Consider the following 12,128-nt stretch of genomic DNA (forward strand, 5'->3'; position numbering starts at 1 on the left):
TGACGTCGTCAGGCCTATTCCAGGCTTCTTGTTGAACAACTTCTTTCCGGACTGCCAAGCCGAAAACCCCCGGAAATCTCGTGGAAGCATACACCTCATACGTTTGGATTGATACATGCGACCATGGCATCAAAAAAGTACGCCTTCCTCCCGATGGAGGACGACGAGGTCGGTCCCGCCAAGGTGGTCAAGGACAAGAAGAAGCACAAATCGCGCCATCGCGACCGTTCGAGCGAAAGACATCGGGATCGCGACCGTAGCGATAGACCCTCGAGAAGACGATCACGCTCCAGATCGCCGGCCCGACCCTCAAAACAGTACCGCAAACGAGACGCAGACGACGACGACAGGTGGGCGGACGAGGAGCCACCGTCGGAACCCGAGGAAGCGGACGGCAACGACGAGCCCGAGTTCAAAGAGTCTGCGTCGAAGCGGGTAAAGCTTAGCCACGATGATCGCGACCGCGACGCGGACCAGTCGGATGGCACCAAGGAAGAACTGGAGCGTCAGCGCGACATTGAGGAGCGCGAGGCGTTTGCAAAGCGGTTACGGGAAAAGGACGACAAGAAGTCAAAGACGGCTGAGAGCCGACGGCCAGAGGTGGATCGCAAGGCGAACATGGAGGATCTCCGCATGAAGAGTCGACAGATGTACCTCGGGAAACGAGAGGCTGAGAAGCTTGCCCTGCTGCGCAAGCAGGTCGCCGAGGAGACGGAAGAGTTGAGGAGCGGCGTAAGGCTATCGGAGCGGGAGAAGGCCGAATTCACCAAGAACCGCGAGATTCTACGGCTAGCGGAGGAACGCCTCAAGATTGATGACCACAAGGATGGGTACTACATACCAGAGGACTACATCACGGAGAAGGGCAAAATCGACAAGAAGAGGAAAGAAGATGCGATGTACAAGAGATACGTGGAGAAGGATGAGTACGGGCAAGAAAAGTTCGTCACGGAGCATGAAGAGTGGGAAAGGGAGCAGGCTACCAAGGCCAAGGCGCAGATCCAGAGGTCGGAGAGAGAAAACGACGATTACTCCTACGTCATGGATGAGGAGCAGTACATCAAATGGAACTTGGGGTCAAGTATGCCTGGAGAGGGCAAATTGACCAAGGAGCAGCAATTCCTGGCGGCGCAGATCGAGGCAGCAGAGAAGAAGCAGCTCACAATCCAGGAGACGAGGAAGAGCCTGCCCATTTACGCATATCGAGATGACTTTCTCGCGGCGATGGAAAAGTATCAGATTCTGGTCATTGTTGGAGAAACAGGTTCCGGAAAGACGACACAGTTACCGCAATACCTACACGAAGCTGGGTTCACCAAGAATGGAATGAAGGTTGGATGTACGCAACCGCGTCGTGTTGCTGCGATGAGTGTCGCTGCGCGTGTGGCAGACGAGGTTGGCGTCAAGGTCGGGCAGGAGGTCGGATACTCGATTCGTTTCGAGGACAACACGAGCGACAAGACGATTCTGAAATACATGACGGACGGCATGTTGCTAAGAGAGTTCATGACTGAACCTGATCTTTCCGGGTACTCGGCCATCATGATTGACGAAGCTCACGAGAGAACTGTCCACACCGATATTTTGCTGGCTCTGGTCAAGGATTTGGCAAGGGAACGGCCAGACTTGAAACTCTTGATTTCATCAGCGACGATGAACGCGGAAAAGTTCGCCGCTTATTTCGACGATGCCCCTATTTACAACATCCCCGGACGAAGATACCCAGTTGACATTTATTATACGCCAGCGCCAGAGGCCAACTACCTGGCAGCCGCCATCACCACGGTTTTCCAAATCCACACAACGCAGGGCAAGGGCGATATCCTTGTCTTCCTCACGGGTCAAGACGAGATTGACGCGGCCGAACAACAAATAGTCGATACGGCGAAAAAGCTGGGAAGTCGTGTCAAGGAACTTGTTGTCTGTCCAATTTACGCCAACTTGCCATCGGAGCTGCAGGCAAAGATCTTCGAACCGACCCCAGAAGGTGCTCGCAAGGTCGTTCTGGCTACCAACATCGCTGAGACCAGTTTGACGATTGACGGTATCGTCTATGTCATCGACCCCGGCTTCGTCAAGGAGAACGTCTACAACCCCGCCACCGGCATGTCAAACCTCGTCGTGACACCCTGCTCAAGGGCGTCCGCGAACCAGAGGAGTGGTCGTGCAGGTCGTGTCGGACCCGGAAAGTGCTTCCGCCTCTACACAAAGTTCGCCTACATGAACGAGATGGACGAGTCGCCCATGCCGGAAATTCAGCGCACGAATCTCAACGGCGTCGTCCTCCAGCTCAAGTCGCTAGGCATCAATGAGCTCCTCGATTTTGAGTTCATGGACCCGCCGCCGACCGAGGCCCTCATCGGCGCCCTCAACCAGCTCTTTGCCCTCCAGGCTCTCAACCACAAGGGCGAGCTCACCAAGATGGGCCGCCAGATGGCCGAGTTCCCCACTGACCCGATGCTTGCCAAGGCCGTCCTCGCTGCCGACAAAGAGGGCTGCGTTGAGGAGGTGCTCTCCGTCGTCTCCATGCTCAGCGAGGCCTCGGCCCTCTTCTTCCGCCCCAAGGACAAGAAGATCCACGCCGACTCAGCGCGCGCCCGCTTCACCGTCAAGGAGGGCGGCGACCACCTGACGCTGCTCAACATTTGGAATCAGTGGGTCGACAGCGACTTCTCGCCCATCTGGTCGCGCGAGAATTTCCTGCAGCAGCGCTCCCTGACGCGTGCGCGCGACGTCCGCGACCAGCTGGCCAAGCTCTGCGAGCGCGTCGAGGTCTCGCCCTCGAGCTGCGGCGCGTCCAACCTGCCGCCCATCAAGCGCGCGCTGACGGCCGGCTTCTTCCCCAACGCGGCGCGCCTGCAGCGCAGCGGCGACAGCTACCGCACCGTCAAGAAGAACGCCACCGTCTACGTGCACCCGTCGTCGGTGCTCATGGGCGTCGACCCGCCGACCAAGATGCTCGTGTACTTTGAGCTCGTGCAGACGACAAAGGAGTACATGCGCAGCTGCATGCCCATCGAGAGCAAGTGGCTCGCCGAGCTGGCGCCGCACTTTTACAAGCAGAAGGACGTGGAGGCCATGGAGGAGAAGAAGATGCCCAAGGCTAGGACTTATGATCGGTAAAGCGGTCGTGCTGTGTGTAGAGATCTGGTGGACGGGTTGAAAAGAGGGGGACGTTAAAGGTTGGGTTTATGGAATAAAATGATCAACTTATGATACCGTATTAAACCTCTATTTTACCCAATGTATTTATCTGCCCTCTATTCACTACCTCACCCCAAGAAAGCAATAAGCCCTGCGTACATATCTTGATAATTAGCATGAGAAGAATCGCGGGTTTATCGTTAATCGTGACATGATACTAAAAAAGCGACAAAAAAAACCTAAAAGAAAAAACTTGGTCTTGCACATGCGAGATCAATTATCAAATGCCAAATCTGAGCCGTTGCCAACCGGCCCAGAAGAAGACGAGAAAGACGGACTGTGTAGTATGTGATTCCCACCCTCATGATAGCCCGACCCACGGCCGAGCTACGCCTCATGATGCCAGAACTCAGGTATCCGTAGAAGTATCTGAGGAAATTTCCTTCGGCGACACGTGGACTACCTTGGCCGGTGGCGCTGACTTGTTCATCCGGACGGTTTAGTACGCTATCAGGATACCAAACCGACTCAGGATCCTCACACTCAACGTACACCACTGACATGCGTTGGGCCACTCCCCTTGCAAATTGCGTCTTTACAAAATCGTCTCACATCAGTCTGCATTCTCGCTATCTGAGATTCTGCGTACGCCCTTATGAAGCAGAAGAATGATGCAGCTGCAACAGAAAGCCATAAATCGCTGGGCGTGGGAGTAGGCCGATGGGGACGGAAGATGTTCCCGAATTCAAAAGGAAGCTACCAATCACGCACATGCCACACGTATAGCGCTCATCAGAGTGAGATAAGCAAATGATATCAATATTTATCTTGCTTTGCCCAACTCCAAAATCGAACCCTATCAAGGTAGAAGAAAAACGCATGTGAAGAGAAGAAAAACAAGTTTCCTCCCTCTCTAATTCGATGAGCTAGCCTCCATCAACGAGTGCTGGCCTAATTTGCAGCATTTGAATAGAAGAAAAAAAGACAAGAAAAGTCATAGAACGTCCACTTTGGTATCAATGGTTTCTCCGGTTTGCCTCCGACTCCGTAACGTAAATTTGTTTTGTTTTCGCTTCAATTTTCATCAAACGTCCCGTCATTGCCCTCTCTTTAACGTGATGGCCCCTCGATCGGGCTCGTGGGCAAGCTGCGGACCCCGCTGAGATCCGTGCTTCCCGTGCGCCTGAGCGCTTGTGACATAGTCTCAATATTGAGCTCGCTGCTCATGTTGAGGTTGTGATGGGACGAAATAGGGCTGCCAAGAGATTTGCGTCCGGGGGACATTTCCAGACCCTTCACGGACGCGGGATTGCTTGTTGGCGGCGAGGTGCCCGGCCCCTGAGAAGAGACGGGTGATCGGATGGGTGAGGGCGAGCGGGCGTTGATGGACGAGAGGGACGTCAGCCCAGCGACATGGATGGAATCACGAGAACCTGCTGCGCCGCCGTGGCCGCCCTGCTCGGCTTGCACGACGTCGGCAAAAGAGATGAAGCTCAGCCTGCGCACGTCGGCATTATCGAGCGCATTGTAGTTGGAAGCGTCTTCGCGATCCGCAAATGCACGGAGCTCATCGGTCCATGATGCAGCCATGGAATCGGGAGGGTGAGGTGTACCGTTTCCGTTGGCGCCGGTGACAGCTGCTGCAGCTGGTTGATGCTGAGAGTGGGTGACAATCTCGACGCTATCCGGATCAAGATGGTCGTTTGTGATGGCTTCGGATGATGCGTCCAAAACGGGAGGGATATGGTTCTCGGTCTGAATATGCGACGGAATGGCGGGCGATTGAGGCTTAATTGACATGTTGTCGACATCTCGCTCGAAGATCTGGGAGCCCGCCGGGGATGGCACTCGCGGGGACGTAGACATTCCACGGCTTGGCGATGAAGGGTGCACGTAAGGCGATGTCGTAGACCGAGCTGAAGCTCTAGAGGTATCCCGTGTCAAGGAGGGGTTGCTGGTGACGGTCGTTGCAGGTTTGGCAGACGATGAAGACTTGTTGGAGACATTTGACTCTTCCTTCTTTTTGCCGAGTCCGAACAATCCGCGCACCTTGTTCTTCACGTCCTTCTTCGTGTTGTCCGATTGAGGCTCATTGTGGCTCGAGGCGCGGGGTGTCGCATCACCGCTTGTGGTGCCGGCCATATTGTGAGCGACGACGGCGGGGTGCTGTACGATCGTCTCGGCGATGTTGTTGGGGTTTGCCTCAACTAGGCTCATCTTGATGCAGGGTTGTTCGAGTCGGTGGTGTTGGTGGTTTTGGTGTTTAAGAGGTGGGATGCAGATGGATTTGCTGACACAATGCTATAGGGTGGTTTCTGTGGGAAAAGGGACCAAGAATTAATGGAATGTCTCTCTTCAACAAGCAGGGACCCTGAGGTTGACGTGATGTTATGTAGGCCCAGAAGAAAGAGAGGGGGGAAGGGACGTGGATAAATGAAGTCTGGGAAAACAGGTGGTGGGGGGACAAATAGATTGGCTTTCGGTGACCCTGTGACCCTGACGTATATTCCCGCGATTCGCCTTTTTTGGGTCACTGCAAGGGAAGGGGAAAGTGGAAGGGGGTGCAAGTGTGCGAGTGCGGTGATTGATTGTCACAGGAGCGTCCAGTCGGCGAGGCAGAAAAAAAAGAGCAGCGCATCGGCAGCAGCAAGCAAGCAATACATGCGCACGCCGTCCGCAGCAGGTAACAGCGCCGCCGCTGGAGACACCCCAGCCAAGACAACCAAGATGTTCTTTTTTTTTTACCTGAACGGTACAGAGGGTACATGGACGGGGTTGGGTATGGGTTTGGGGGTGGTGGACATGGGATATCCGAAGGGTGGGATAATAGTATCGAGATGTACATACCAGAACGGTTCAATAGTAGAGCAGCGCAACACCAAGGGGGAAGAGCCGAGAATGTGCGCAGTTCCCCTGCGTGCAGAACTTGGAGAATGGAAGCGGACTAGCCGTTGAGACTCGTGAGCGATGGAGAAATGGGATGATTTACACGGAACGGCGTTGGTCTTTTTTGGATTGATGGCGTTGTTGGACGAGACGGTAGTCAGGTGTCTGTCTTCGTAGCCCGTCTTGGTCTTGGTCTTGGTCCCTTTTAAGATCGTCTGCCGCTTGCTGTGTCACTTTTTGTCTGTGTCTCTTGGTCGAAGGCGACGAAGAGACAAGTAGGAAGAGGGGTGACCGAATCGCTTCTCTGCCGCAGGCACGCAGACCGCGAAATGCAGCCAGTAGTCTCGTTCGAAAATTGGCGCTCGATAAAGACGGCCTCGAGAAGCGATCCCTGATTGACGAGCGAGGATTTAGGAAGCTGGGGGAGAGAGAAAGGCGGGAGCGTGTGACGCAACAGGTCCAGAGGGTGAGCAAGCGGATTGGCGGTTTCCTGATGATTTGACCCCTGCTGCAGGAGCCTTGTGGTGCTGATCTGTAAGAGAGGCCTAGGCCTGGTCTGCTGTGCCTTGCTTGTGGTTGTTGGAGACCTGGAGATGCTCCGTAAGAGACGAGTTCGGTTGGATGAGGTAGGCGGGTTGGTCCCGTTATTTGGTGGATAAGATGGATTGCTTTTCTGGTCTCCGGTGAGGCGGATTGCGGGTGCGGTGCTGATACAGTAGATGCGGGCAAGGCGGTGGACGTCTGTCTGGTGAAGTGGCATCAAGAGTGCTGGATGCAGCAGATGCAACAATAAGGTACGGGTATACAGATTTATTCGGACATGAAGCGTCAGGAAATGTCAATCTAGGAGCGAAAGAGAAGAGGAGGATGGGGAAGGGGCAGTTATTATCGCCTGTCAGGAGCAGCTTTCGCGTCGCTTCTCGGCAGTCAGCGGATCATGTTTTTTTCGGTCCATTTACATGCACTACACTCTACGGAGTACCTAAGGTAAGGTAAGGAAGGTAAGTATGAATAAGTTACGGGATACTTTGGTTTCCCTTTCCTTTCCTCGCTCTCACGCAGGTTCCTGATTGCTTCCTGCCCAACGCTGCTCCGTCAGCTAAGAGAGACTAAAACGTTCCCACCAAACGATCAAAGGGGAACGGTCACCCGTCAGTCACCCGTCAACAACGCCCACTTAGAACTGCGTCCCTTAGGTACGAATACCTCAGCAGCTTATGAAAAAAAAAAAAAAAAAAAAAAAAAAAAAAAAAAAAAAAAGGGGTGTCACCGTCACGTTCCCACGTCGCGACGTACCCGACGTCTACGTCGCCCGTCGCCAGCCCCGGAGCTCCCAACGTTGTTTAGAGTTTTTGCATTGACGTGATGCCGCGCCGAAGGAAGTTGCTGCGGGTGACATGTCTAGCCCCCCTTCCTTCTCCCTTCCGTCACCACTCATCACTGCCTACTGCCTTGGTATACCTCGCAGCAAGTACCTTGGATTGCACAGGTTTCTACCCAAGTATTCTCCCAAGTATCTACCCACTATATCTTGTAAGGCGAGGTACTGCGAGCCTCACTATGTATTTGCATTGTGCCTTACCTCACTCTGTTACTCCCGTGCCGCTTATCCAGAATGACTATGACAAACCATCGCAGCCCAAAGACACCCAGGAGAAAAGCCTTAGCAGAGAGCCCGATATCTCCAAAGGCGAACCGGACGCGATCTCGTCTCGCCTCTCATCTTTGTCACCGGCAGTAGTGTAGCTCAGGCACCGCGTCACGTCTTCTCCAAAGTGTCCCCCTAAGCTTTCTTGGTTTAGGCCCAGGTTAAGAAAAGAAATCCTCCGCTAGTCCCCCCGTTGACTTCCGCAGCCTCCGATGGCCCCCTCAACCGGCGTCAGGGGGAATCTGACTAGGCATGCATTTTGTATGGTTTATAATGCTGGACTTGTCGAAACTCTGTCCGGACACATCCCCGTTGGCCTTGGAGAGAATCGTTGAACGTCCTTTCCCCCTTCATCGGCGAACTGTGCGAGCGCGAACCGATCGGCAGCCGTAAAATCGCATTTTACATATACTCGGTCAGTCGCACAAGCGTCGATAGCCATGAATGGATACGCGGGGAAACGAAGACGACCGTCGACCGTGAGCGGTCGCCCGGCGTTCCTCTGGCGTGTCTCGAGTTCCAATTGGGATTACATCGGCTGACTGTCCGTGTGTTTCGTCCGTCCGTATTCAATATGTAATCTGTTTGGGACGCCCGACTAAAGTTCTCGTAGCTTTCTTTTCTTTTGCTCTTCCAAATTCTAACTGGATATCACCATTAATCTCACACGCGTCTTTCAGGAGCTCATTTCCTTGTGCCCTCCTGACCTAAATGGGCTGAAATGTCGAATGCGACCCGTTGACTTTCTTGTCGTCTTCCAAGTTACCCGATTCGGACGCATCGCCAAGTCTTCCCTTCTCCCTTTAGTCAACTTTCGGTAACCGTAGGGACAGCTCAGCCTAGTCTCGACCCTGGACCCCTTCTCTTTTCACAATGCAGCACGCAGTAGTGGCCAGAGATTTGATGTCTTAGACCCCTCAACGACAACTTTTTTTGGTCTCGGTTTCTCTCGGGGCGTTGTTCACTGAGTTGAACCCCAGTTATGATCCCCATCATCAGTCAATCCCCAGTCCGCATTATCGTGTACGACAAGTCGGTGACTGCGGAATAGTAGCTCCATCCCTGAGTTTGTTATAGCATAGTCAGTTGACTCGCGTATTTCTCTTAAGTGTTCCCAGCGTCACAGCCCATGAACCTCTCGGAGATTCCCCCCGTCTGAAGTAAAGCTACTCACCGACCACCGAACCCCTAGCACCCTTGTCTCTCGCTCTCTCTTGTGTCTCTGGCACTTTGCTCTTGTATCCGAAAACGCTGACCACTCTACATCCTTGAAGAGGGTTTGTTTGATAGCTGGTGGAACATGGCCGAAGAAACGACGAGGATCGCCCCTCTTCCCTGTTCAGACGAAAAAGTCGGGACTCGGGAAGCATGCAACAGAGAGGAGTCAGAAGACACCTAGGTTCTGGCGTTCTTGGTTCTGGCTTCTGCCAACATTGAAAAAGTTCTTCTCGTTCCCTGTTTTTGGCTTCAGACTGATCCCCCATCCAACACTCTCTCCACCCTCCCACCTCGTCAGCCTCGGTCCCGGCCTTCTTTCTTCTTTGACATGTTTTTTCCCCCACGGACTCTGCATCAGTGATCTCCATCACATCTGAGGGGTTTAGACAGAAGCATTAAGCTCGCAGGGTGCCCCGTCACCGATCCCATCACTGGGTCAGCCGTAGGCGCCCGCGGCATATTCCCTCAGAAAGAAAAAGATCTTCCAAAGAGCGGTCGTGATAAAAGTAGAGAGGATGTCAAAAGACAACAATAAGAAAAACCGCCCCGTGGAAGGACTCCTCTTCTGCCGCCTCATTCTCACTTACCGCTCACTACTCAGCAACAAGGACCCCTCTTTGCCTTCTGTACTGCCTATACTCTGTATACTCTGTAGACCCTCTTGCGCCGGCAAGGCACGAATCCCTGCGTAAATCGGGCTTCCCGCCTCGCTTTCCACTTGGTCCCTGGAAAAACCAGGCCCCATGGAAAGCACGTCACTGACAATTCTGCATAAACAACACCAATGCGTAGAATGACAGTAGAATCTTTCCAACAGCTTCTGATGGGAAACATGTCTACACGTGCTATTGCGGAAAATAACGCATTGTAATGATGCCTTCTTTCTCTTGGTATTTCTTGGGAAAAACACTACTCCACGTAACCAACTCCCTTGGCGCATCAGATGCTCTCAAGGGCACAAGGAAACTATGGTAAAAGCCGACGGGAGCAACACCGTTGCCGCGCCGCGGTTGTGAGATGCTTTCCCCGAAACCACAAAGTTGTCATTCTTGTTTTGTTTGCGTTTAACCTTCCTTCTCTCTCTTTCGCCTTTCACTGGAGCAACCGACAGCGAGGATCGGGGGAGGTAACGCGGAAGGTAAAGGGGCGCCCCCCGGAAGCTTCGCAGACGTCACCGGCGACGCTGTGCTGGCAAGAGAAAGCCAAGTAAGCCTTGATCCAATCAGTTCCACTTTCTCGGACCAGCCCGTTTTCCTTGGTGTCTCCAACTGTCCATTCTCCGTTGAATGTCTCGCGCGTGATATGTCATGTGATGCTATCGATAAGAACGGGTGCCGACTTGGACGGAATGCCTGAGGCGTGACTGGGGAACACAAGGCAACAGCGGCTTACTTACCTAATCAATTGAGCATCCCTTTTGGGACAGCTCGCTCCACACGCTTCATTACCTAAGCCAAATTTCCAATCGGCTGTTCGAAAAACTTCAGATCATCGCCTCAGGGTGTCCCATACAGCATCGCGAAAGAGCTTCCCCGTAGCACGCGACCAACTCATCAAAGCCTCCCCCCCTAGCGCCGCAGTCGACCCGTCCGAGACTCGCGCCGAAGCGACGCTGGCCGTGCTGTCACACACTCTCTCAAGAAAACCATTCAATTGGCCATCTCAAGCTCCTAACCGACGTCCTCGAAAAAAAGTGAACGAGAGAGACCACGACTACGAAACACGGAACTCTTCCCAAGCTTCATCATCACAACCTACGACCGACAATGGAGGCCAGGACATTGACAAGACCAGCCGCCACGCTGGCATCTCTCCTCCGCCAACAAGCAACCACCACCACCACCGTCCCCCGAAGAGGCCACAAGACCTTCTCCCGCACAAAGCGCGCCCTCAACATCCCTCCCCACCCCGACTTCCTCCCCTCGACCCCAGCCGCCGGCGACACAATCATCTACAACCCGCCCTCCGCCGCCCCCTCCGTCTACCACACCCCCTTCAAGTTCCTCCCGGCCTCCGACCCCCGCCGCCGCGCAAACCTCTCCGCCCTCTTCGCCTCCGCCTCCCCATCACAATCTTCCTCCTCCGCAAAGTCAACAACACCCCTCCCCCCGGCCCTCAACGTCCCCTCCCGCGGCGCCAACCCGCGCTACCACCTCTCCAAGGACGACGTCGCCGAGATCCGCAAGCTCCGCGCCCAAGACCCGGACTTCTGGTCCGTCTCGGCCCTCGCGCGCAAGTTCGACTGCTCCGAGACCTTCATCACCATCTGCACGCCCGCCCCGCGGGAGCACACGCAGAAGCTCGCGCAGAAGCTCGAGGCCGTCAAGAGTCGCTGGGGTGGTATCCGCGCAAAGGCCCGCGAGGACCGCTCGCGCAGAAAGGAGATGCTCTTCCGGGGTGAGCTGTAAAGAAGACGGACGCAAAACCGGAAAAAGAAAAGAAAAACCTACTCGGAAAAGGAGCAAGACTGGACCACTCGGCAACTTGGGACGCATGAGTCTGTTATTGTACTTCTGGCGATGAGATGAGAAGCATTGGGGGGAAGACCTGCTGTTCCGAAGCCTCTGCGTGGGAAAGCCGGGGTTCTCTGTATCACCAAGGGATGAAAAGGGGGGAAGGCGGCCCAAGGAGGGGCGAGACGTATGGCACATTTATTCTCTGTACCATCAAACCATTAGGGGAGTGTCACAAAATCGGCTGGGAGAAATGTAGGATAGAGGCGGGTCACGATACGCGGAGACCGAAAAAAACTCCCAACCAATCTGTACAATGAAAGAGAGAGTAAAAGATAAGGGGCCATAGAAACTCGTGTATAATTCTTCTACCAACTTTCGCTATCACACGGCATGAATCACTGGATGCTAGACGTCTTTAAACTTTGTATGGCTCATCTCTTTCTCTCTCTCACCTGGCTGGTTGTTGCACTTTGGCTCACAATAAACCACACACAGACTCCAGTTGACGTGAGACCTAAAAAAAGAGTTCACCACCGGTATGGCTACATTTCCTGGTGCGCACGCTAAGATTCGAACTCGGGTGCTCGCTCAGCCTGTCGTCGAGTAAGGCTGGTAGGCGTATGAATTGATTGTTGACCGTAAACCACTCCACCACCCAGCCAGCTTGTCCTGAGCCCCCGGCCTAGAGGGGCGCCTGATGTTGCTGGTGACAGGAATGAACTCGACTGAACCTTGATGGGGTTCCTGTGTAGGTGTTTCTTGTATATTCAGGTGGA

The 12,128-nt window shown here is 54.0% G+C and overlaps 4 protein-coding genes across 4 annotated transcripts; 2 read left to right on the plus strand and 2 right to left on the minus strand.

Moving 5' to 3' along the window:
- Positions 1 to 123: 123 nt before the first annotated feature.
- Positions 124 to 3,123, plus strand: CLUP02_10919 (helicase associated domain-containing protein; the record flags this gene model as incomplete). The annotated part of the gene is made up of 1 exon (XM_049289891.1): positions 124 to 3,123. The coding sequence occupies one exon, from the start codon at positions 124 to 126 to the stop codon at positions 3,121 to 3,123; it is 3,000 nt and encodes a 999-aa protein (XP_049147036.1).
- A 1,131-nt stretch (positions 3,124 to 4,254) lies between these two features.
- On the minus strand, positions 4,255 to 5,361 carry CLUP02_10920 (uncharacterized protein; the record flags this gene model as incomplete). The annotated part of the gene is made up of 1 exon (XM_049289892.1): positions 4,255 to 5,361. The coding sequence occupies one exon, from the start codon at positions 5,359 to 5,361 to the stop codon at positions 4,255 to 4,257; it is 1,107 nt and encodes a 368-aa protein (XP_049147037.1).
- Positions 5,362 to 6,235: 874 nt separating this feature from the next.
- Positions 6,236 to 6,790, minus strand: CLUP02_10921 (uncharacterized protein; the record flags this gene model as incomplete). Its single annotated transcript, XM_049289893.1, has 1 exon — positions 6,236 to 6,790. One exon carries the CDS (start codon positions 6,788 to 6,790, stop codon positions 6,236 to 6,238), a length of 555 nt encoding a protein of 184 aa, XP_049147038.1.
- Positions 6,791 to 10,662: 3,872 nt separating this feature from the next.
- CLUP02_10922 (uncharacterized protein) lies at positions 10,663 to 11,304 on the plus strand (the record flags this gene model as incomplete). The annotated part of the gene is made up of 1 exon (XM_049289894.1): positions 10,663 to 11,304. The coding sequence occupies one exon, from the start codon at positions 10,663 to 10,665 to the stop codon at positions 11,302 to 11,304; it is 642 nt and encodes a 213-aa protein (XP_049147039.1).
- Between the last annotated feature and the right edge of the window lie 824 nt (positions 11,305 to 12,128).

The sequence above is a fragment of the Colletotrichum lupini genome, chromosome 5 (assembly GCF_023278565.1).
Source record: "Colletotrichum lupini chromosome 5, complete sequence".
Classification (NCBI taxonomy): Eukaryota; Fungi; Ascomycota; class Sordariomycetes; order Glomerellales; family Glomerellaceae; genus Colletotrichum; species Colletotrichum lupini.